This window comes from Zalophus californianus, chromosome 1, assembly GCF_009762305.2.
Source record: "Zalophus californianus isolate mZalCal1 chromosome 1, mZalCal1.pri.v2, whole genome shotgun sequence".
Taxonomy (NCBI): domain Eukaryota; kingdom Metazoa; phylum Chordata; class Mammalia; order Carnivora; family Otariidae; genus Zalophus; species Zalophus californianus.
This window is the reverse complement of record NC_045595.1, coordinates 124,406,133-124,431,078: the sequence shown is the minus strand read 5'-3', so window position 1 is coordinate 124,431,078 and position 24,946 is coordinate 124,406,133. Positions and strand designations below refer to the sequence as shown.

The following is a 24,946-nucleotide window of genomic DNA, read 5'->3' as shown; positions in this document are numbered from 1 at the left end:
AAACTTACAGGCTTCTGCAGAGTTGTAGCTGTACAGTTGAAAACAAAACGGGGAGGAATTTTATGGATCAAATGGCATTTTAAACAGCTTTCAACTAGTAGTATTTTAGGCTCTTTTTCCCCTTCACCATCACTTCAAAAGGACATGCTTCTGTCAATTTTTGAGCCTTCAGGGTATGCTGCATGTAAACCGAAGCGGAGCTCACTTCTCCCCCTGCAAAATTAGAATTCAGCTTTCCTCAGTTAGGTTTCCAAAATTCTGGTGCTAGCAAGCTCTCTCCCGTTCTTCCCAGTGTTGAGGGTAGTTGGGACTTAAACAAATCCTTTACTATATTTTCAGAGGAGTGTTAGAAGCATGCAAAATTTGATGCGTTCAATTGGTCACTTTTACCCGTAAGAATGGCTATCATTCTTTGTAACACAAAGCTCACTTATATCAACAGTTTTTCCATACATTTTTTTTTTCAGAAATAAGAAAGATACTAGGGATTCCGAGCAAAACAGTCTAAACCTAGTGAAACCATGGCCTTAGCAGGGACACTGTGCTTTATTGCTGTTGTTGTTGTTGAATGAGACCCAGAGGAGGGAAGAAGTAAGGCAAAACCGTGGGAGTTAGTCGTGGAGAGGGAGCGTTCAGGGTCTCCTGTCCAGAGGTAGACCTGGGCTCCTAAGGTTTGGCATTTGGATACTATGTTAGGAACGCAGACCCTGAGAGTCAAAGAATGAATGGCAGCTCCTGGGCCTATGTGGTCCACAATCACATTTTAGCTGTCCCGTAGAGGGAAATCTGAATTTTTTAGCTTCTTTTGAAACATTAGCACGTGTGATTGTGGCCTGCGATCTTGCAGGACCTCAACCAGCAGGAGCTGGGCTGCAGCTGCCCCCTTGAGTGGCAAAGGAGCATCATGCCCTATGCCACCTGCCTGGCCTCCAAAGGCATTTGAATTTGCAACTTTGGGGATGTGGGTCAAGTTTTTACAAAGTAACAACAACAACAACAACAACAAAGCAATCCTATTCATGGCAGAAAAACCCTACTTACGTCAGAAAGAATTAAAACATTTATTGGGCATAAATATATTACATATACACTACAGATACAGTTAGGTATTACATATAGCATAGTATTTGCAAAATCTATACATTAAAATTGATACGGCAGTTTTAATACAATGTATATGAAATAGTCTAAAATTTACAATACAGGAAAACATGATTTTTTTTTTTCCTCCTAAAGTTGAAAAGCTTGGAATGTATGTCCAACAGTGAGGTAAAACATTTTGTCTTTCAATTTAAAGAACTGTGCAAGGATAACATTCAAACACATTCAATTAGGGCACTTTTCAATTTTGACAGGAATACTGAATTACTGTAGCCAACAAAACACAGTTAGAAAATGCCAACATTTCAAGTTGATAAGAACAAGGCAGATAATATGAAAAAAATCTTCTTAAAAAAGTTTTCTTTTGAGACCATTTCTTTGAGGACAAAGGGCGGTTTGCTTCACATGACTGGAATTTCTTGTGCCAGGGATGAGTGTGACATACAGAGCATCGGAAGCCAGACACTCATTCCTACATATTGCAAAAGGGCAAAGAAATAAGGTTAATGTAACACTTTATTTTATTGTTCGTGTGTAATGGCAATATATATATAGCTGTGTATCAATGTCACATATACATCTTTGTAATAGAAAACGGTGCCAGATGGAGTAATAATTTTTTGACCAAAGGGATGATGAATACCAAATCATGGAGAACAATAAAATAAAGTGCAGTCAGCCGGTCGGTGACACACTTCAGCCTTCTGGTGGTTCAACAGGATGAAAATCTCAAAAAAGATAAAGTACTCATAGCAATCATCTTGGCCTAACGCATTATTTCATTTAAAACATTTCAACCAATTCCGAGAATTTCTTTATAGCAGCAGCTCTGAAGTGTTTCCAAAAAGGGACTTTACCCCCCTGCAAACAGGGATTTTGTACTCTGTTGAATTTTCATTGCTTAAAAAAATGCCTTTCCCCCACAAAAAAAAAAAAACAAAAAAAAAACCAAACACCTGCCTGAGATGGTCTCAGAAAATGCAGATGCAATGTTATATTGGGTCATAACACACAATTAAGTAGAGGGCTGAGTTTTGGAAGGCCAGAACTTTGGCAAAAAAACGTATTTACCTTGATGCCATCACTTTGCAAGGCTAATTAAACTAATTATTATAGTCAATAACAAAATACAAAACTCTCTAGTACTTACTACATCAATATAGGCACACAATAATTCACTGATCTTAGCGCTTTCTTTTAAGAGATGATTATGGTTTTTTGGGTACATGTAAACGTTTTAATCACTGATAATGGATTTTTTCTTTTTCTTTTTTTTGGCATTTAATGCACTCGATGCTCTTATCTTTTAAAAACACAAGAAAATGTCAGAAGATTGGTAATACTACAGCTGTTGCCAAGGAACAAGACTGACCTAAAATTACAAAAGTATAAAACACACACAAAAAATAACATGCTACAAGGGAAAATTAGTACATAAGTACATTTAAAAAATTTTACAATAAATAAAGATTGCACTGTAATTGGCATTTAAAGTACTGTATGCAGAATATAGTATAAATAAACCAAAAACAAAATAATGTTGGTTTCCCCATGACTTTGGTATGGGAATATTATAAGCTAGTACAGGAGACTGCATCCTAAGACAACACAGACCAAGCACAAAATCGCTATGATCAAGAAAAACCAAGTAGCAAAAATATACAAAAACAGAAGCAGGGGGATACACTGTGTCTGTTGCACCCTTTTGGAATATATTTGCACCTCCAACTCTTAAATGTCCCTGAGGTACGTGAACATTATGGACTTCATATAAATAATCCAATGACTTTGGGTTAAAATTGATTATCTCATGACTCAGAATAAACATGCAAGAGTAACACTTTGCACTCCAATAGCACCTGTTGATCAAGGATCTCAAAGCACTTACAAACATTAGAATCCCCATTTTATTTTATTTCATTTTATTTTTAATGCATGGGAAACTGAGGCACAGAGAGGTAAAGTGACGTGTTCAGGTCACGCAGCAAGTTAGTAACAGATCCAGGGAGGGAATCTAGGCTCCTTCACCCCCAAAACACCCTGTGCTTACCACCAAATATCATTCCCTCTCCACACATGGCCAGGTCAACCCCACAAAAATAGGAACTACAAATTAGGTAACTCTCTTTTGGGTTTTATCAGTTTTTATCCGCTGTTGGATTAAGATGATGTGCACTGAATTAAGGTACTGAAACTCAAATCACTTCATTGATACCTCAAAGAACAGCCTAACAGCAAGTCTTTCAAAAACAATGAGCTGACGTGTAAGAAGACTGCTCACAATTAGTGTAAATCACGGACAATGGGCAGAGGCACTAAACTGTCACCAGTTCTCGTCATATAACTCTGGTCAAACATAACAGAATATAATAACTCTAGTGATTAGAAGTAGTTATACACAAAGACAAACAAACAAGTTAAAGCAGCTTTTAAAATAGCTGAACAAGGAAACAACTATTGCACAATGCCCTCTTAAAGTTACTGCTATGAATCGCTGGGGTAAAACTGACAATGTTCCATAATTTATAGGTGCATTTTGGTTACTTGATTTCTTAGACAGGCAGCTCATAGTGTTAAAAATCATAAGAAATACAGATTATTAAAACATTTTAAGTACACATTTTTGATTTAAATGAGCTAAACAGTTAAATAACTGAGTGAGGGTCGTTTAGGGCAGCCTTATCTGAGAGAACACATCTTGTGTACATTGTGGTTGCGGTTGTGGTTGTGTGGTAATACACTCTGACAACACCGAAATCCTAGACCTGTAAGGACACACACTGTGATTCATGTTCACAGAGACAGATATCTGATCAAGACAAAAGAAGTGACCGGTGAATATAAATTACTAAACCATAACATGGAAGAAAAAAAAAATCAAAGGCTTGCAAAAGACATCAGTGAAAACAATAAAGGCAAATCTGAAAATTTAAAAGAAAACATAAGAAAGCTAGCTTTTGGTATCTGGTTTGCTTTTCTTCTTCTTCTTCTTCTTTTTTTTTTTTTTTTTAAATCCAGTTTAATCTCTTCCTAGTTTTGCATTTCAAAAAGGTGCACCAAAACACTGATATTTTTTTTTCCTAGCTAAATCTGTAAAACAAGAGAAGTATATAAATCAAAGAACAGAAGGGCTTAAAAAGGGGAGTATCTGAATAAATGTGTGTATTAAAATGTGTAGCATTAAATTCATACCTCTAGTTTTGTTGGGTTTGTTTACTTCATTAAGAAGTACTGTAATATAAAGGCAAATAAAATGGACAAAGTTGCAAAGCCAACCACAATGAGGGCTGCAAACTGTTCATCAGTAGGCATCATGCTCTTCATTTTGGGATCATCTAAGCTCCCCATGTCCCCTGTAAGCATGACCTCACTTCGTTGTAATACAAAAGCCGCAGAGGGGCTGAACGCTCCGCTTAGCTCCTGAGAGGTGTCTAAACAGCGGCGGCACACACACACGCGGAACCGGTAGTCTGTGTTGGTCTGGAGGCCTGAGATTTGGAATGTTGCTTCTTCTCCCTTGTATACCTTCAAGGACAAACAAAAAAGTCCTGGTCAATTATTCTGTAATAACACTGTGGTTTCTAACATAATAATCTGATAAGCCAGGTCCACCAAGCCCCCAGTGTTTACTCCATAATAACCAGAATAACAAAAATTAGGCAGAAACCCTGAACAAACAATACAAAATCCAGTGACCGGAATTGCAGCTGACCTAAGTAATAAACATCTAATGAAATTTTAAGAGCTTTGGCTGGTGAATAAACAAGAAAGTAAAATTAACTGAATCTTTCCTGTAGGAGTGGCACTGAGTTTAGTATCTATGAAGTGCTTAAAACAGGCCTGGCACACAGTCACTATTTAGCATTTTAAAACAACTCCAAATATATTACTAAAACACAGCAATTCAAAGTCACAGGCATAAGCATTTTCAACCTGGCTACAGGCTACCTTAGTAAAGCTGTTAATTTTGCCCATTAATACAAATCCCCTAGAAAATAAAGAATATTTCCAATGATCTCCACTTTGTCTGAAACACTTGCCAGCTATAGAGTTAGTGGGAATCTGCAAATGTTGAGTGTTTTTAAAGCCTGGTGTGCAAACTTCTACCCCAAAATAGGACATGCCACCAGTGAACACAGATGCACTGGCAACAAAGATCTCCGTTTACAGAAGGGACCCAACTTCCATTTGTTCACTTGATATTTAGCCTTTTCTTAAGAGGTTTCCGCCCTCATTTTCAAACTTCACAAGGAGACTTTGTCTTATTTATTATACTTTTGTTTACTGCCTAAGTGCCAGAAAACCAATTCTGCCTGTTTCTTATGCTGATCCAGATTCATCATTGCTTTTGCTATTCCTCTGTAAGATTTTTAAGCATGCTCCTCCTGGTGTGCCACCCTATTTCTTTAAAGACTGTAGCAAGAGCATTAGCAACTGGAGTCATAGAACTGGGCTGGAGCAACCAAGTATGAAAGAGCTGTTAAGAAGACCCAGACCACTCCTTTCTTATTGTTCCAATGATGAGTTAGTTAAATGGATGGTTTAAGACGAGCTTGCTGTCAGTCACGGTGACTGCCCCAACCCACAGGCCACCAACTATTCGAGAGTTCCACCTATACCATGATGGAACTCTTTATGAGTTATTTCCCAACATGGGAGTGGTCTCAAGAAAACAGTGGTGTACATTTTTTCTTCTTTAAAGAGATCTTTTAACTGTGAAAATTCTTTGCTTTCTTAATCTAGATTTAATTTCTTAACTTTAAACGCTCAAGGTGCTATTTTCTGAGGAAAGTCTTTTCTTGGGAACCATCGGAACCATTCCTGAAGGGAATGATTTGCAACCCATGGGACGAGTATACCAGTTTGATAAAGAAGATCCCTCCACACTTGCCATCTGAGCTTTGGTTTCTTTCCTGCAACGTCCCCATAAACAATCCATTCTGATTCTATGGTGATAAGTTAGCACTGGGATGTTTACTGAGTTGGAGAGAAGCTGCCATCTAAGCCTTAGCTGCAAGATTTCCTGCTATACCTCTTTTATCGATTCTTACAGAGGTCACACTTCTTGAAATATTTGTTTGCACTTATTAAAGGTCGAAAGACTGTAGCTGTTGGAGCTCTTCTCCTCCGTGCAACCCTGGGGACTGGGCCTGGTCTGACTGGGAGACACTGGGCAGATCCTTGTCAACCATGGGAACTGGAATCAGGATCCCAGGTCTAAGTCCTTGCTCCATTACTTTCTAGGTTTGTGAACTTAGGCAACTAGCAGCTTTGAGTCTTAGTTTTTCTCCTCTTTATCCTGGGGTTAGTTAACAGTACCCAACCTAACCCTAAGGGGGATTGAGGGTTAAGTGAGAAATTGGATGTGAAGAGTGCTTTGTGAGAGCAACACGCTGAAGGGAAGCCAACTTCATCAAATTTAATCCTCCTGATTAGAGATAAAGACACTGAGGATCATAGAGGCTGTTAATTTCTTAAGGACTCAGAACAGATAAGGGCAGGGGTAGACCCCCGATGAGATCCCACTCTTAAACACCCATGCTCACCATTGGAACTGCCCCAGCCCTGCCTCTCCCATCCCCTTTGGTAGGTTGTGATGCCACCACCTGTCCTCTGCTTTAGTCCTAGTCTAATGAACAGTCTGACATGAGGCCAGTTCTCTTGGCCTGATTTTTGTCTTCCCAGACAGCTCCACTATCTTTCTGGTGTTTCCGTTAAACACCCCATCTTGGTTCCTGCTGTCTCAGGAGGAAAACGCTGCCTTCCCCTTCTGCGGTATGGAAAGCAGCCCCCCCCCCCCACCTCCGTTTGTGCCGAGCAAAGGCTTGGCCAGCGTTTCTGTGGTGTGGCCTCTTACTTTCTGCCATCAAACAATGACCTCGTGGCAGAAAACCAGTTAATAACCTATCCCCACAGATGTTTTTGAGACTTTTGGCAAGTGGATATAAATATTCACGTATATCTGTTTAAATGAATTCTATGGTTTCTGGAATTTGAACAGCTAGAGCTTTTGAAGAAAGCTGGCCCAGAAGTATATTTAATTTCTTAGGAGCCCAATTCATGGAATCTTGAAGACAGACTTCATATTTTCATTTTGATGGCTCTGCTCAACTCTAAATTCCCTGGAATGAAGATCTCTGAAAATGTATTTAGACAGCAAAGGAATGCTACTTTTCTCATACCATTTGGCAAAAAGCTTAATGAAGGAAAAATGAGTACCTAACTGAAGGGAACTTCCTTAATGACAAGTCCAATTAAAACGTAGGCTTCAATTTGTAAACGTTTTTCTTTTAGCCATTCTTGTTGTTTTAACTGGAACAGCTCCCCCCTTGTACAAGCATTACCAACACAAAAATCTTAAACAAAACAAAACACGATACACATACTGAGTGTGGGACTGTGTTCTATTAACACCACAGCAGCCGGCACCATGGGCAGCCTGAATGAAGTAGCTGCTCAGTGAATGTTCTCTAATCAGAACCCTCAACGACTCAAGAGTAGGTATTCTTACACCACAGTACTTGAAAAGACAGGATGATTACCAGAAACAAGTACACAGGAACATTAAGTATGAGAACATACACCCAAACCACAGAGGCAACAGAAGAGAATTTTTAGTACAGGGGTGCAGCCACCATTGTAAAGAAACAGAATCATTAACAGTAAGTTGTTTTCAGTGTATTGATAGAAAATACAGCATTTCTAATGTATTTTAGAAATGGTCAACAATGCTTTAAAGCCTTTTGGATTAATTCTTAGCTAAGGAAAAATTAAAACAATCCCAATACCCCCCTTCCTGCGGATTCTGGTCCCTGAGGTTTGACCTAACCGATCTGTTTTTGTGGAAACAGTCACAGCCAAGGGGGTCACCAAACTACAGGCTCATCCTGTCTGCACACAGCTGAGCCTCCAATGAAGTGACTTTCCAGGGGACCGTGCAGCTCTCCACCTCGGGATGGCAGGCCGCATGCCCTGTGTCCCTTTATTTTCATTCATTTTGACAGGGGCACCATTATGGGTTTTTCCTCTTGCCTCAACCCAATCTAAAAGGCATGGCTCCACTTCAGATTGTCTTTATTGAAGTAACCAATCATAATATTGCAAGACGTAGATAAGCAGTATTATTTTTATAAAGACTATTTCTGTTCTTGATTTGATGTATGATATATTTTAAAGTAATTGTGACATGTTTATTCCAAAGAGGAGGATTTAAAGTAATACTCAACTAAAATGAAGAATCTGTGACCCTTAATTCAGAACAACATGCTGTGGAGTTGGAATCCTTTACCCCAGCGAGTCTTCTGGGGAGGACTGCGGGGGGCCTGCCTCTGGGCCAATGCCTGCATCTTTTGATTAACGTTGCCCCTCTCAAGAACTGCAAAGGGGGATATAACTGCACAGCATTGTCATTTACATAGCCCGTTCTCACTACTAAAGGGGCAGAAAGCTCACAGTGACTCTGAGCTAGAGGATGAGTATCCCTCCTGGTACAACAAAGCAGCCGAGGCTCAGTGAGGTGAATTAATTCTTCTGATATCACATGACTGTGGGATACCCTCCAGCTCAAGAGGGAACCCACCAACCTGCAAGCCTCCTTTGTAGAGGGCGCGGCACGGGGCAGGGCTTATGGTCCGAACTGAGGAGGGCTGGTAAGGTACTGTTACTGAACTGTTTCTTGACAGTCTGCTATTTTCACCCCAATGGGCACTGGCCATGCTCTTGTGGTATATGCTGGGCATCCCTCATGGTACAGAGTACCTAACAGTTTCTCAATAAACCAGGGTCCTATACCTGGGCTCCATGAAACTGAAGATATATTTGTCTCACGTATGAGCATTTTTCTGATGGCCTTTATCGGATACTTAAAGGAAGCTAAAATCCTAAGAAAATTAAGAATCCGTAAAATGATGGCTTTTAAATACCCCCATGTTGATCTATTATTTTGCTTTGGATATGACCCTTTATTCAGGCAAAAATTAAAAAAAAAAACAAAAAACAAACGGTGTTAGGGAATTAAATTGAAAGACATTAAAAAATATGTAAGCTCTAAGACTTTCAAACAGTTGTGTTAAGATCTTTCCTCATAGTACCTAATGTGATGCCATGAAGAATCAATACAAGTCCCAATACTATAGTTTAAAATGATACAAAATGAAAATTCATTTACACAAAGAGGCCATCAAATTAACTGTAAAGGTCCATACATTTTCAGATGCTTTAAAGGTTTTCTTAATGCAACAAATCTGAGCACTAAGAATATTAATGACTTGCCACAAATCTTTTCCCCTAACAGGCAGTAATTTGTTAGTTTGTGGCTCTTTTCTCATCTTCACTTTTTAAATATTTTTTATACAAATTATTGCAGTCTGAATAGGGATATGAATATGAATCATCTTGCTTTACATTCTTATGTAGGGATCAAACTGTCTTTGTTATATCTTGTGCAAAAAAAAAAAAATCAGTCACCTGCATATACATACAATTTTCAGTCTTTTCTGGAATGCTTTATAATTAATACTGTCTGAAAAGAAGTTTTAAGCTTCTTGGAAAAAACATGTTTAGCAATGGGAGAAAAGCCAAATCAACATATGTATGCATACTAATAGTAAAATTTTAGGTGAGGATTTACTACTTTAAGAGATTGTTTTATAATTAAGGCCAGCTGCTTGCCCCATATTGTGATAGCTGAACAAAGGAAAGCTAATAAGCTAGAACCAAGGCAAAGTTAAAGTCCATGTTTCAAGCAAAACATCAGAGAATGCTCTGGTGCCTGCCATATTTGCCTGTAAACCTAAGTCTGGGAAGCAGAAAGACCCTTCCTATTATAGGTGATTTTTTTTCACCTAAGTTACAAACACTTCTAAATCCACCCCACCCTGAAGCTTACTCTTATCACCACCACAGGTATAAGTAACGCTGTTCCTTTGAAACTGCCTCTTTCATGCATGCAAGCAACATTTACTGAGCACCTAACTACGTGCCAGGGCTGAGAAAATAAAAATGAGCAACACAAGCCCATACATGAGTGGATCCTGTCTGATCAGTGCTGAGACGGAGGTACACACAGTGCTCCCTAAGAGCCCGCAGCTCCGCCGGGGTATATGCTCAGCAATAATTACCTCCCATTATCTTTTGCTTTGCTTCTACGTATTCAAAGCCTGTTATCTCTGGACCATAATTATTTTAACCATTACTCTTGCAGCCATAATATAAATAGGTTTCATTCCCTATTTCATGTCCAGAACAAGTGAATGAAGAACTCAAAACATGTTTAAGTTAATGCTTATTGAATAGGGAGAAGCAAAAAAACTCAGTACAAATTATTCCTGACTCAACTGTGGCTTTTTATGTACTCCTACCCACCTTAATCATTTCTTGGTAAATGTAGTAAACACATGGTTATGTGAAGAATGCTAATCCCCATCTACTGAGCCTGCCCTGCGTGCTATGTTTTCATGTATTTCCAAAAAGAAACTCAGTTATAACTACAATAAGAAATTCTGAGGTAGACACATGTGATTAGGTACCATATTAGAATTTATATGTCCACAAGTCTAAATATATAACATTAAACAAATGAAACATTAAAGAAATGTAAAGATATTAAGTAATCTCTACACCCAACATGGGGCTTGAATTCACAACCCTGAGAACAAGAGTTACGTGCTCTTCTGAGTGAACTAGCAGGGTGTCCCAAACAAATAGCTGATTAAAAACAGCCAACCTGCTGATAAAATCTAAACTACTGAGTGGATTTACCTGTGTTTTAGCAATGCTTGCAATGTATAGATATTGATCAAATAATGCTGCTTTTTTCAATGTTAAACAGCAATCACTATTTTTTAAGAAGAACATTTTTCTAAGAACAGGTGAAAAAGTACGGTACGTGGAATATAACGTTTTTTAAAATAACAACGATGAACATGCAGTGAATGTACTGTTGGGACATGAATCATTCTTAAGTGTTAAAACAATACGCTGTGAAATTCCGTAACATTTCATCTTTTCACCATTATTGCATTGCTATGGAACAGGACAATGCTGCTGGTGTTAGGATGACGAAATCCGGTGGGAAAAACCCTAGGCTCTCTTACCTGAGCTGAGACCCTGCAACCAATCCTATTTTTCTGGGAAGCTGAAATAAACACGTGAAATTATTTACTCTGAAATGGGATACATCTGCTAGAATGAGACTGGAAAGTGAAACAATACAACAGTGTTTTGCTCTTAAAGAGGAATGATGGAAACTGGATGATGATATCATCCACAGATGTTAATCAATACTTGGTAGATATCGTAGTTAAAAATAAGTTTTTTGCAAAATGTGGTTAAAGCAGTTCATTCTTTTATCTGATTTTTCGTATTAACAAAGTATGTGAAATGTACCAAAATTTTCTTTGTTTTACACATTTACGAGTATTCTTCATTATTAAATAAGGAACAATAGCCAGCAATTTAACAAAAACTCTGAATCAAATTATGTTCTACCTGTTTGTATCTGGAGCCTCTAAAGCTGAATAGAGAGGTCTTTACAAATTATGCTAATGTTTCAGAAGATAGTTTCTGAGTTTGATATACACGCATGCCTTCATTAAAAGTTCTGGTAAGGAATGGACTTCACCTTTCCTTAGGGTAATGGTATTATATCCTGATTTCACAAAAATAGTTATTAAGTTCCCGGAAAGATAACAGAAACTGATGGGGTATCCTAATCTTTTGCAGCCAGTGACTGATAATCTGTAGTGTTGGAAGAATTAAGGATCAAAAAGCGTTGTGAAAAATAAGAAAACCAAATTCTTTATCTGGCTATATTCCAGTTACATTCTCTCTTGCCTGGGTGTATCATGTGATCTGTAAAGCCTTGCTGACATCAAATTATGGTTCCTGGAGCAGCATGACCTGGGAGCTGGAGCTCTCACCCCACACCTACTAAAATCAGGTCTGCATTTGAACAGATTCCCCGGGGATTCCCTTGCACAGGTCTTTTTTGGGGGAAGGGGCAGAGGGAGAGAGAGAATCCCAAGCAGGCTCCATGCCCAGTCCTGAGCCGATCCCACGACCCTGAGATCACGACCTGAGCTGAAATCAAGAGTCAGATGCTTAACTGACTGAGCCACCCAGGCGCCCCTCAGCTCAGGTCTTGATCTTAGAGTTGTGGGTTCAGGCCCTGCCCCTTAAAAAAAAAAAAAAGGCTTCAGTAGTCAGGCTGGAACTACTTACCCTATATAGTCAAACCACTGGCACTTTGGTTTTCAACTGCATAAAAATTTTGATATTTGTAAACATCACGGCCAGTATCAAATACAAATATGGAATTTAAAACTCTTTACAAGGTCATGCTTGAGAACTGAACATTTAATACCTCCACAGACAAAATGTAAACTAGGGCTTATATCAAGAGGTACGACGATAGGCAGTTTCTGTGATTTTAAGAAATATGCCGCTCACCAGTCACTGAATTGCTCATGGCAAGAGGCAAAGGGCTGGACTGATAAGCCACACACGTGCCATTCATACTAGTTCTTACCTGTTTGTACTCAGATTCTCTTCCAACCAATACCTGCAGGATGTAGTTGACAGGGTCACCTTTCATTGGTGGTACCGTCTCCCATAAAATTTCACATGAATTTCCTTCCAACTGTGTTACTCGAGGTGCTGAAATACAAATCCACATATCCAAGCTCAAAATTCAAAGCATCACAATAACCATCAACATTTTGGTAATATTAGAGTGGGAGAGTGCTTGTGTCCACTCTGAGAGGGGAGTTTATTTGCCCAGCCTCCTATAAAACCTGCAGGGCACCCTTTACACAGAGAAGATACTCCATGACTAGTAAGCTATTGGTGAAAAAAATCCTTTGCTCATTATCCTATTAATAACTGTTTGGGGCGCCTGGGTGGCTCAGTTGGTTAAACGACTGCCTTCGGCTCGGGTCATGATCCTGGAGTCCCTGGATCGAGTCCCACATCGGGCTCCCTGCTCGGCAGGGAGTCTGCTTCTCCCTCTGACCCTCCCCCCTCTCATTTGCTCTCTCTCTCAAATAAATAAAATCTTTAAAAAAAAATAACTGTTTGGCCTGGATTGCATTTTTGTTATTTTTTTAATTAAAAAATTTTTTTTAAAAAGATTTCATTTATTTGAGAGAGAGAGAGAGAGAGTGAGAGCGTGCACACATGAGCAGGTGGAGGGGCAGAGGAAGAGGGAGAAGCAGACTTCCCGCTGAGCAGGGAGCCTGCCATGGGGCTCAATCCCAGGACCTCAGGATCATGACCTGAGCCAAATGCAAACGCTTCATCGACTGAGCCACCCAGGCGCCCCATGTACTTTTGTTATGTTTTCAATAACTACTCAGCATGTTCTATATGATTACGCCCTGAACTGGACACTTTAGAGAATGCAAAAATAGGGACTGTAAACCCTACTTTCAAGGGAATTAAGATCAAGTTGAGGGAAGGGGCAAGCAAGGTAGAAGACAAATACAAAGAGAAACATAACGTAAAGGAGATTAAACGGGGGTGTATGAACAAAATAGGAGGGACAGTCTGATGTGTGTGAGTCTGAGGAAGGTTTGAGAAGCAGGTGACATGTGAGATTAAGTCCCAGAGAATGGCTAGCACTGAGAGAAAGCCTTTAAAAATCAAGTTATCTCCTATTTGTATTTTTTTTAGTTCACTTTTCACCTACTGGACTTATAGTTGTTTTTTTTTTTTTTTTATTCTATTTATTCATTTGAGAGAGAGAGAAAACACAAGCAGGGGGAGCAGCAGAGGGAGTGGGAGAAGCAGGGTCCCTGCTGAGCAGAGGGCCCAATGCAGGACTCGATCCCAGGACCCCAGGATCACAACCCGAGCTGAAGGCAGATGTCTAACTGACTTAAGCCACCCTGGCACCCTCATAATTCTGGTTTAAAGGAAAATTATTAGTTTGTAGTAAAGCATGTAAAATGTTATAGAATTTTAAAATATTTTTTTCTCACAGCTTATGCTATATCTCTACAGCTTAATTCAATACTTGAGATTTTTCTACTTTGTAACTAGAATGCATAACTCTTCTCTGAGCCCCCTTACTCTCTAAATTCTTTAGAGGCAGTGCATTCTACTTGCAATTCTATACAATACTGCTTCAGAAAAATACAGGTTTTCTTAAAAATAATTTGCAATTAGTTGGCCAAAACTCCATGCAATTTATGGAAAAAATAAGGGACCCTATCAGACCAAACAGCCCTCCAGCTAAGACAACAATTTCCTGAACCGAAGCCGAAGAGGATCTGATCATGTGGCAGTGTTAGGAAGCTGTCCTTCTGAAGAAAATGTACATGAAATTCAAGTGCTTTCAATTCAGTGTTCCACTGTCCATGAACTGAATCTCCACCAACACACAGAGAGGCAAAGGGAGTGTCACAAAGACCCTTGATGTCTGCCCGCTGGTAAATGCAGCCAGCCTTCCTTGTCACAGCAACTCTATGAGTGCCGGTGTGCTCAGGAATCTCTTCTGTTACCAGGCGAAGCTGTACCGAAGGCCCGGGCCGTTTACTACCCACGGGCGCAGCGAGCCCTTGGACGTGTTCCTCATCTGTCCTAGTTTCGTAGTCACACGAAGAAGCAATTGCCAACCAACTTCTGGACTGCTGAGGGGAGGGAGCTACCATAAAGTACCCTGAAAGGAGCTAGAGGAAACCTGCACAGAATCCAAGCCAGACCCTGACCCTGACCCAGAGGTCTTTTTTTAAGATTTATTTATTTATTTGACAGAGAGAGAGAGAGAGAGAGAGAGAGAGAGAGAGAGAGAGAGAGAGAGAGAGACAGCAAGGGAGGGAACACAAGCAGGGGGAGCAGGAGAGGGAGAAGCAGGCCTCCCGCGGAGCAGGGAGCCCAACATGGGGCTCAATCCCAGGACCCTAGGATCACGACCCGAGCCGAAGGCAGACACCTAACGACTGAGCCACCCAGGCGCCCCCAGACCCAGAGGTCTCTTACCCTCTGCGATGGACTGGGCCCCGGCTATAGCTGACACAGCTCCTCCACACGGAAGCACTGAATCACACGGCCTTGCTCCTGGGGCCACACGTCTAAAGGACCTTTTCTTAAGGTTGTGCTCATCCCCCTGGCCACCCAAGTGATATACAGCAAATCCTCGCTTTCACCCAGATAAAACCTGGTTCAGATAAGCTGCCCGGTGTCCATCAGCCTCCGGGCATTTTGGGCAGCAGCTGGATAAAGGCATCAGTGTGGCCCACCCTCACAAAGGCAGCAGGGACCTTCACTGGAATCATCCTTTTGGGGAACAAAAGGGCACGGGCTCAGGAAGCCGTGAGGGGGCCAGCGGGGAGGGCCCTACTGCTGTCTGCCCATCCTGCAAGTCGGCTGTGCTTCATGGGGGCAAGGGTTCACCGGACCCAGTGGAGGGAGAGCCTGGGAAGGGTGGCTTTGGCTCACTCCCTGTCCCCACAAAGGGATGGAGTCAACTAGTCACTGGCAAACCTCAAGACAAATACTCAAGGAGATGAGAAGAGGCCACGGCTGCTCTTTTTTCAAAGGCACCTCTCCACGGTAAGGGTGCGGCCAGGGGACAGGCTGATGAAGTTGCCTTGGCAGGTCAGGCTCTGGCCACCAGAGTCATCTCTAGATGTACACCAACCTCTGCTCCTCCTGACAGTCTCTGGGAAGGGAAATTCTCAAGCCCTCCATGGTGAACTGTCGTTAAGTGCTATCAACACCAGGAATTCACCCTCATTTCTAACCCAAAGCACGTCTGTCACTCGGTGTGGTCCTTTCCTTTGTCCAGCTCCTGTGGGGATGAGGCTATTACATTATTTGCGGTAATTACTTATACAGACCTGAGGAAAGGCCTTTCTACAGGGAACCCCTTCCCCAACCTTCTCTTTCAGAAAGCTGTTAATGATTCTATGTTGCTGATATTAGAAATATTAGAACAGTGTATTTAAGGTCAGAATCAAGCCTCCTACTCCAAGTTCCAACATTTCCTTACTCTCACAGAACAATGTGCCAGAATTCACTGCCTACAAACCTTTGATGGTGGGGGGGATGCATTTGGTTGTGCTGAAGGTATAGGTTTCTGAGAAGGGCCCGTCCCCAGCCTCGCTCGATGCCTGGATTCTGAAGGAGTAGCATGTGAATTCTGTCAGTCTCTGGACTTTGTAGGTATGGCTGGGTCCTCTGTAGATGGAAATAAACCTAGAGGAAGGAGCAGAATCCATTAGCCACCTGAACTTTTATTAGTGACAAGAAATTAATTATCACTGGTAACTGACCTTCTACTATATACGAGGCAATGAAGTTAATGTTAACTGGGCACCTGAGAAATACAATGTCCTCTTTACCCGGGTTTTCCAAATAAATGAGGTTTAGCTTGAAAATTCCTTCAATTTTAATCTTTGTCTTTGCAAGAGCTTTCAAAAGCCCCTTTCCCAAACGAGTAAGAAGACATTTAAGATTACAGATCTTTGAGAAAACATTTTAAAAGAAGAAAAAAATACTTAAGACTCCTCTATCAGATTAATCAAAATAATGGAAAAGCAGCATAGGTAAACTGGAGAGCTTAAACTGGCAGCTTCTGGATCCTTCTCTGATCGGAACCGGGACTCTCTTGTACTCTGCTAATTATTATCTCCAAGAGGCCTAAGTGTAGAAGGCATGAAGATTATGTTTTCAAGTGTTTTCCCCCAGGATCTTGAAAAATTTGTACTTTTACCATGAAACTGGATTACCTAGAACAAGTATATACTATCATTGTTTGTCTTTTTATAGTTAAATATAAAATTTTGGAAAAAACTGCCCCCCAATTATCCAGAATTTCTGTAGATTTGGGCCTTGAATCCTGCTGGCCCAGGGATGTTTGGAGAACCATGACGTGACTGTTCCGACACAGGCCCATCGGCTCTCCCAATCCCCACGGCCAGTGTCTGAGGACAATCCGCTGTCTTCAGATACTGCTGGAAGTGAGTTGGATAGAACCACAATTTAAAATGTCTCGACTCTTAGGCCACTTTGGCCTAAGGGGTAGGCAGGATTTATGAATTCATTTAGCAAGCATTTCTTGAACATCTGCTGTGTAGCAGGCTCTGTGGCTTCAAAGATGAATGAATAAAACCAAATCCCTGTGGGCTGGCTGGTCCTGTGTGGGGTCAGAGTTTCCTGAAAGCAGCAGTGTCTCCCTGGGCCAGAAAACAGTCCTTCTGGATGGATGGATGGGTAGGTCTAGAGATTAAAAAACTCTTTAGAAAACCTCTCCGAGTCAATACATATTTTAAAACACCCACGCACTCATCAGCCTTCACAATTGAGTTCCTGAGCCCTAGTCATTTCACTATTTAATGTTCCCTCTGCTGTGCAAGGAAGCACCTTTTACTGAGGGCTGAACATTTCCAATTTCAGGAAAAGCCAGAGTCCACTGTGAAATTCACAAATACCATGGCAACCTGTCTAGTGCTCTTGACACATTACCACCTTAATGAAGATACCCTTGCTAATGCTAGAGGCAAACAGCTATTCATTAACTCAGTCTCACCTGGGCCAGAATCTCTGACCAGACTCACTGCCCTTGGTTGTACCACAAAATGGAAGTCACGGTTTAGGAAGTAAATGTGTTACATCTTCATTACAAACCTGCAATAAAAGCCTGGTTTCTGGAAGAATCTGGAGAGGGTTACTAGCAATAGTCCTACTTCCCTGCCATGCCCTGCTCTCGGGAGACTGTTTCCTTTTGAAAGTAAGGTCAATACATCTACGTTGGCAGTAGCACTCACGGTCATAGAGAAATGGACTGAAGACGACTCAGGACTCTAATTTGCTAGTGTCATCTAAATTGGGCAAACAGCATACATTATCAATTTTCAAATACATCAAAATCTGCTTCTGGACTGTTATTCCCCCCCCGCCCCCCCTTTAATTTACTGTTTGGCTCTTTCACGGCTGCATTTCAGTTCTTAAAAATTGCATTCCAATTTATAGAAGGCACTGTGGAAATAGGCACTAGCAATGAAGGACTCTGAAATTTCACCATTACAGCATTTAAGTCTGGGAATAGTGTTACAAAAAAGAGGCTACATTTGCTTTCAGAAAAAAGCTAGAGTGAGTCTGAAGGAGACATTCACCCAGTGGATTTCGGGTTCAGGTTTACTCCCCTTTCATTCAGTGACGGTGGATTTAGGCAGGTGCGGGAGGCCCACCTTGTAGCTGGCATTTCCCTTGGAGAGGAAGTTGGGGGCTGGCAGCCTGGTGCACCCAGCAGAAGAGCACTGAGAACAAGAGGGAAAGGGGTCGTTCCTTCTTCCTCCAGTCTTTTCTAGAATAAGCATGTGTCTGACTGGTCCTTTAATTTAGCCCTCTGTCTACTTAGGCAATAATAAATCATGACTGCCCTGCTTTGTCTGACCTCCCTCCCCTTAGAAAAGGCATGGGAAGGAATTCTAGGGGGAATAATGACACTGGACGGGGCTAATTCCTAGGTCATGTAATTAGCCAGGTATGGAGCCCTTAGTCAGTGGAGGGAGGACAATGGGCATGTGACAGGCTCTCTCCTGAGTCAAAGGGGCATGGGGGCGATGAGGGGAGACACTAGGAATCCTAGCAGCTTTGGGGAGAAACATTCCGAAATAGCTAGCAGGGCCAACTCCACCCCAAAGGCCCACTTAGAGAAAAAGGCCCACTGTCCTCGTGGGGCCTGCGTCCTAAGGCGGATGCACAGACCCAAGGTCAGAAGAAGCTGAACACTGGAGCCAGAGAGCCGCACTCCGGCCTTCTGAGGACCCCCCGTTCTGATGGGAGACCGGCAGCCACAGGGAGACAGCCGCACTCCGGCCTTCTGAGGACCCCCCCATTCTGATGGGAGACCGGCAGCCACAGGGAGACAGAGAGCCGCGCTCCGGCCTTCTGAGGACCCCCCCCATTCTGATGGGAGACCGGCAGCCACAGGGAGACAGCTGCACTCCGGCCTTCTGAGGACCCCCCCATTCTGATGGGAGACCGGCAGCCACAGGGAGACAGAGAGCCACACTTCTGAGGACCCCCCACCCACCCTCATTCTGATGGGAGACCGGCAGCCACAGGAGACAGAGAGCTGCACTCCTGCCTTCTGAGGACCCCCCCGCCTCATTCTGATGGGAGACCGGCAGCCACTTGAAGGCAGAACGGGTCTGCCAAGGGTTTTAAAAGTTCGTATGTTTATCCCTGTAAAGGTTTCCCGTACCCTCCTCCTCCTTGAGGAAACACAAGAGGCAGAGCAGAAAGAGAAGTGCAAGGAGTAGATCGTGGGGTGAGAAAAGATAGAAACTGGGCATTCATACTTTCTAATATGGAAATCATTGCCCAGAGTCGTGTCTAATTTCATGCTGCTTTACTCTGAACAAAGAAATGTATTAAATGTGTAAGTCAATGGATTCTAGCTAAATGCTCCATATAAGTCGGCTTGTCAATCAAAAACCCAAATCCTTCATAAAAATCTCACCTTTCCATTTTAGGTCTCTAGAGCCATGGCCTTCCTGTGTTAACAGCCAGTTTGGCACTTTTAGTCTAACTGTAAGGGTTTCAAGAGTCTTAATTTTGAAAACCTTAAGGGCTAACACTGGTTGTATGCTTCTTCTACACCCACCCCCAGGACACTCTTTATAAATGCGGGTTCCATGAGCAGAATGGGCACCGAGACTATGAGCCGCCAGCAACTTATTTAGCCTCTCTGTGCCTCAGTTTTCTCCTCTGTGCAATAAGGGTTATCATGCCCCAACTTCCCTCATGGCACTACGCTCAGGTTTAAATGGGTTAACAAAAGTGTTTAGCTCGGTCCTGACCTGTAATCACCACTCCACAGGCGCTAGTCACAACTACTTTACAGTGCTAGGGTTTTTAACAAACTCCACTCTCCCTCCTGAGAGACCATCTACACCCCTGCCGGCTAATCCTAAGGCTACTTCCTTTTCTCCTGGGTAGAGAGTTGGCTGTGTGAGGAGAGGCGCCGTCCTGTAAGCCAGGCTTTGCGCTGGCCAGAGGCGTCAGCCGTGGGGCTCCCTTGGGGAGCCCGTTTACCCTTGGCGCTGGGACCCCTGGTGAAATGGGGCCAAGAATGCCTCCCTCACAGATCTGTGGTGGGATTCGGTTTGAGAGCTCACGCAACTGCCCCAGGCCCTACGCAGAGCAGGCCTTATGTAAACGTCATGGTTCCGCACCTTCTTTCTGTACATGCTGACGGTGACTTCTGTTTCAAATAAAGGCCAACCCAAACGAAATAGAAAGCTCACAAGCCAACAAAGAGGAACAGGGTCCCTCTCTTACCACAATTCTAATTATTTTCTGTCATTCCAAGAGGCAGGAGAAGAAAGAATCTTCTTTCTTTGGAGCCAGTGATTTATGCCAGCTGCATGGTGGCCTCTCTGGGAGGCTCCGGAGGTGAACACCCTGTGGCTAGAACCACCTGGGCAGAGACTAAAAATATTCATCAGATATTTGTTTTACAAAGGCCAACCAAATTTTTTTTCTCTTTCCTAAATTTCTTTTTTAAACCACCTTCATTTTAAAATTCATTAGTAAGTCAGCCAGAGGCCTTTGGTGGTAGAATTAAACATATGCTGTAGTGTCTTAAGACAGCAATTGGAAGGCTACACATTTTAAATGCAACCAAGGATCCAGCCCTTAGAGCACGTCTTTGCCATGACAAGAGGACAGGAGCCATCCAGCTCTGCTGATCCCTCTCCCTCCCCTTTAATTTGGATTTTCCAGGGTCAGTGCTTGGGCTCCACCTGTGTTCATGTACTACAGGGTCTGGGACATGAGTCACTGCCAGAGGCCAATGGGAGTCCTACTGTCTTGAAGGCCCTGAAACATACCACTTCAGTGTGCAGTGCCCCAAGCCTGGGGAAAGGGAGATCCCTGGAAGGGGGGAAAAAGTCAACTCTAAAGGAGGGAGGATCTGGAGTAGCCGGGGTACCTATCTAATCAAAGGATGGTCAAAAAACTCTCACCAAGACCTCAATCCCTTGATTTCTGAGGGGGAGAGGGTGGCCGGGGCAATAAGGGATCCATGACGGGGAGATGTTCTGATGCTACAGAAACATGATGAAATATGTATAACCAATGGCACAGTTCCTGGAATATAGCACGTGCTCAGTCAAGTCACTGATTAATTTTAGTGTCCGTTCAGGCTGAGCCATATGTAGCCACAGGCACCCCTGTGGAATCATAGCTGCTTAAAAGTCGTCCTGGAGCTGTGGACCCATACTGGCTTTGCCTCTGAGGGGGTCTTCTACTCTACTCTCTACCCCTGCTGCCCATGGCCACATATCTTGGGTGGCATCAGCCCCGTGACCCAGGGCTCCCGAGAAGACCAAGAGAACAGGTGTGGAAACACCCATAGAACTGCCCCATTGGCTCAGGAGCTGAAGGTACAGTGGGTAAAAACAATCATTGTAGTCCACAGACTTGAGTTTGAATTTGGGTTCAACAGCCTGGTGCTCATGGGCTCTATAGCCACGTACGCTATTTCCAACTGTGTAAAATGGGTGTGATAATAGTGCCTCCCCTCAGAGGCTGTTGTGAGAATCAAATGGGATGATGCAGGCAGAACTCGTTACAAAATGCCTAGGACTTGTGGTAATACTAACACTCATGTTATTGACAACAAAACATCAAGGTTTATGAATGGTTTACCTTGTTTCTCAACGTTGGAGAAGCCTGAAGGACGCCCCCAGAATGGCATCCCTTCCTGATATCCCCTTAGGCTTTTCTGAGCCAGAGAGAAAGCTGTGCACGTGAGTACCCTCCACCCTGTCCCGGTGAACCCCGGCCAAGAACTGCTGCTGAAGGCACATGAAGATGGGAGCCACGGGTCCTGAACCAGTGCTGCCCATTCGTGGAAACTGGGGCATTTTTACCGAGGGAAAGGAAAATGGGAAGAAATGTTCTCTTGTGCTAAAAATATTTACTTGGAAGGGGAAACATAAACAAGGCAGAAGGTTGGGTGGGTCACTGAAAGTTTACAGTCTCAATGAATTCTTTATGACTCTGCTTCCAACTTGCTTCAGCATTGACCATAGTGTCTTGAAACGAAACACTTCTATGGTAGCAAGCACACGTGGGTTTTAACGCTGCCAATTAACAGTGATTTAAAAAATGTTCTACAGATCTGTGAATACAAAATGATTCTGCTTATTCTGTTTGCCTATTGGAGTGCCTCCTTGGTTGGTACAAAGACTTAAAAAACCTTGGCCACAATGCATAGTCTGTTACCTTCACTATGAACTTGGACAAGTTGATAACTCTCCAGGCTGAGTTTCCAGACACTTGGGATAATAATAGCTGTCTCGTTCACCTGGCAGGAATTTTTATGAGAGCTAAATGAGAGGACCAAGTAAATTCTACAATTTCTTATTAAATATACACTAGGAAGGCAAAGCAACAGATTCTTGACATTTTCACGAAGTTCTAGGGGAAGGTTGTATTTTTAACCTCAGCATTTTAGGTTTTAACACATTATGAAAGATGAAGAGTTTTTGCAGTGAAGTGCAACTGAAGGAAGAAATTCAGACATGTTGCATCTTTGAATGTTTATTTTAAATTATTTTAGAGTAAAATGATGATACGTAAAGAATTCAATTTTAAAAATCTATTTCCTTAAAACAGTTCTGTTTCAAAAAAAAAAAAAAAATCCAAGAATGCCCTGGATGGCTCATAACTTAAATTCACAGTAGAAAAATGAGAAAACACTAAGATTTTTGTGTTTACTACTTTGTTCCTACCTTATAATCCCTAGGCCCATTACAGGCTAACAGTAGCTCATTAATATTAACTCCTCACAGTGATCTACTCTGCTGACCTAAAATGGCCTCTAGTCCACTAAAGGCTGCAAATGGCACATTTTCAAAGTTGTTCCACAGTATCACAAATCAACAGCTGTTAGTAAGCTTAGCGCAGCTATATTCCTTAACAATGACATGTCACTGCCTTCATTTTTTCTGAATTTCCCTGGGCCACACAGGCTGTGTGAGTGAGAGAGAGAGAGAGAGAGAGAGAGAGAGAGAATATCTCCTACATTACTGAAGCCATGTTTGGGAATGGAGGATGTTCAAAACAGGGATGGAGAGGATGTGTCCTCTGTCCTCACTCCACCGAGAACACAGAGTCCTGTCATGTCTATGCAAAAGCAGATGGAAGCAGATGGCATCATGTGGGGACACCTGAGGCAGGGAAGGTGGGTTTCCTAGAATGGCTTTGATGTTGGTGAGTCCCCATTTGCACACTGAGCACCCACATGCCAAGGATTTCTGAAAGACCAGTGCGAAAGGCGTTCCTTTCCTACCCCCACGTTCTCGGCTGCATATGTGCCTACTGGCTCGGAAGTGATCCAGCCCTAATACTTTTTGGTTAGGTTTCGTTTCAGGCTCCTTTTTGAAGAAATAAAATGTCAATAAAGCTGCCAATGAAACTCTACAGAGAATAAGAGAAAATTCCTTTTTTCATTTTTTTTGTTCAAACTGTACTTTGTTATTCATATGTAAAAAAATAAATAAAAAAAAAATCTCAGGATGAAGACCCCCCCCGAGAGCCTTGAAACCTCCCATTCTGTTTTCTTTTCAAGGACATGCAGGGACTCTCATCTTCAAGGATACTCTTCCAGAGTCCTTCAGATTTCGGTTTGTCTACTTCTATTTGAATGGGTTTGCCTCAATCTTACCTGATTTAGGGAAAAAAACGCTAAGAGAAATGCAATCCAATTCCATTCTACTTATGTTTAAAGAGATAAAAATTCCATTTTCAAACAGAAAGAAAAACAACCCTGTAATCTGAATTTTTTACTTCTGGTCCAATTAAGACCACTGGTTCATTTACCATCACTTACCTCCGCGTGTACCTGACATTTTAGCCTGTAAACCGACTAAGCCAGCAGTACTTATTCTGTAGGCTTAATTTTTACGCTTTTCTAAGATACATGAATGCTTTCCCTCCACCAATCAGGGACTGGAGACAGGCATCATTAGTTCCACTTTGTAGAGGGATAAACTAAGGCAAAAAGAAGGTAAAGCACATGCCTCTAGCCATCTAGAAACTCAGTACCAGATCTGGGATTACAGCAGAGATCTGACACCCCTGTGGAGAACCACAATTGCTTTCTGCTGACTGAAGGTAATATGCAAGTGTCATTAATCCAACAAAGGTGATCATGTGTATCAGTACTATTCCAGAGAAACAAAGGAAACCAGAATCGAGGGTCTCTGTGGGCCCTGAGCTAGTTGCCTTACATCTATTTAATTCAACAATATGCTTTGAGAAATAGAAAGCAGGATTTGTTCCCTAATAAGCATACATTAGGAAAGTTCACTTCTCCCATACGGCTCATATACCCCGGCGACTTTTATTAGTTGCCTAGTGTGTATTTTTTCAGGGTTTCTTTGTATAGATTATTTTCTGTCCCTAACAGTAAACAGTCATATTGTACACATTAACAAAGCCCTCCCATTTTGCCTGATGAAGGGAAAAGTGTCATGGGTGTAAGGGCTGAGTTAAATGGAGAGCAACTGGTAATTATCCAGTCTATTAGAGCCCTCCACCCCATCCCCCTTTTGCTGGAAATACACTGGCTTTAAAATACACTGGCTATCTGACTAAACCTGAACAACAGATTAGCCATAAACGCATTCCTGGAACTTAAGTTCCTCTCATCTCGGTGCTGTGTACCATTATTAGGAACATGGACCCGTGAGGGTCAGGACAAGAATCAGCATCAACTTAAATTCTGTTAGGGTAGCATAACGTTTCATTTCAGTAACACAGACAAACGCACCTTCAAAATCATCAGTACAGAGTTAGGATCTTAAAATGCATGAGTTGATCTTGTTAT

At 42.2% G+C, this 24,946-nt stretch overlaps 1 protein-coding gene across 8 annotated transcripts in view; it reads right to left on the bottom strand.

Moving 5' to 3' along the window:
- Positions 1–1,042: 1,042 nt before the first annotated feature.
- FNDC3B (fibronectin type III domain containing 3B) overlaps positions 1,043–24,946 on the bottom strand; it is a 342,488-nt gene continuing 318,584 nt past the window's right edge. For 6 of the 8 annotated variants that reach the window (XM_027587529.2, XM_027587528.2, XM_027587526.2 and 3 more), the window contains 3 exons: positions 16,130–16,296; positions 12,629–12,756; positions 1,043–4,626 (listed from right to left, as the gene is read on the bottom strand). In XM_027587529.2, the coding sequence (XP_027443330.1) occupies positions 4,315–4,626; positions 12,629–12,756; positions 16,130–16,296 (607 nt within the window). In that variant the 3' untranslated portion in view covers positions 1,043–4,314. The remainder of the gene's footprint in view (positions 4,627–12,628; positions 12,757–16,129; positions 16,297–24,946) is intronic. The other 2 variants (XM_027587527.2, XM_027587530.2) reach the window with 2 other exon arrangements.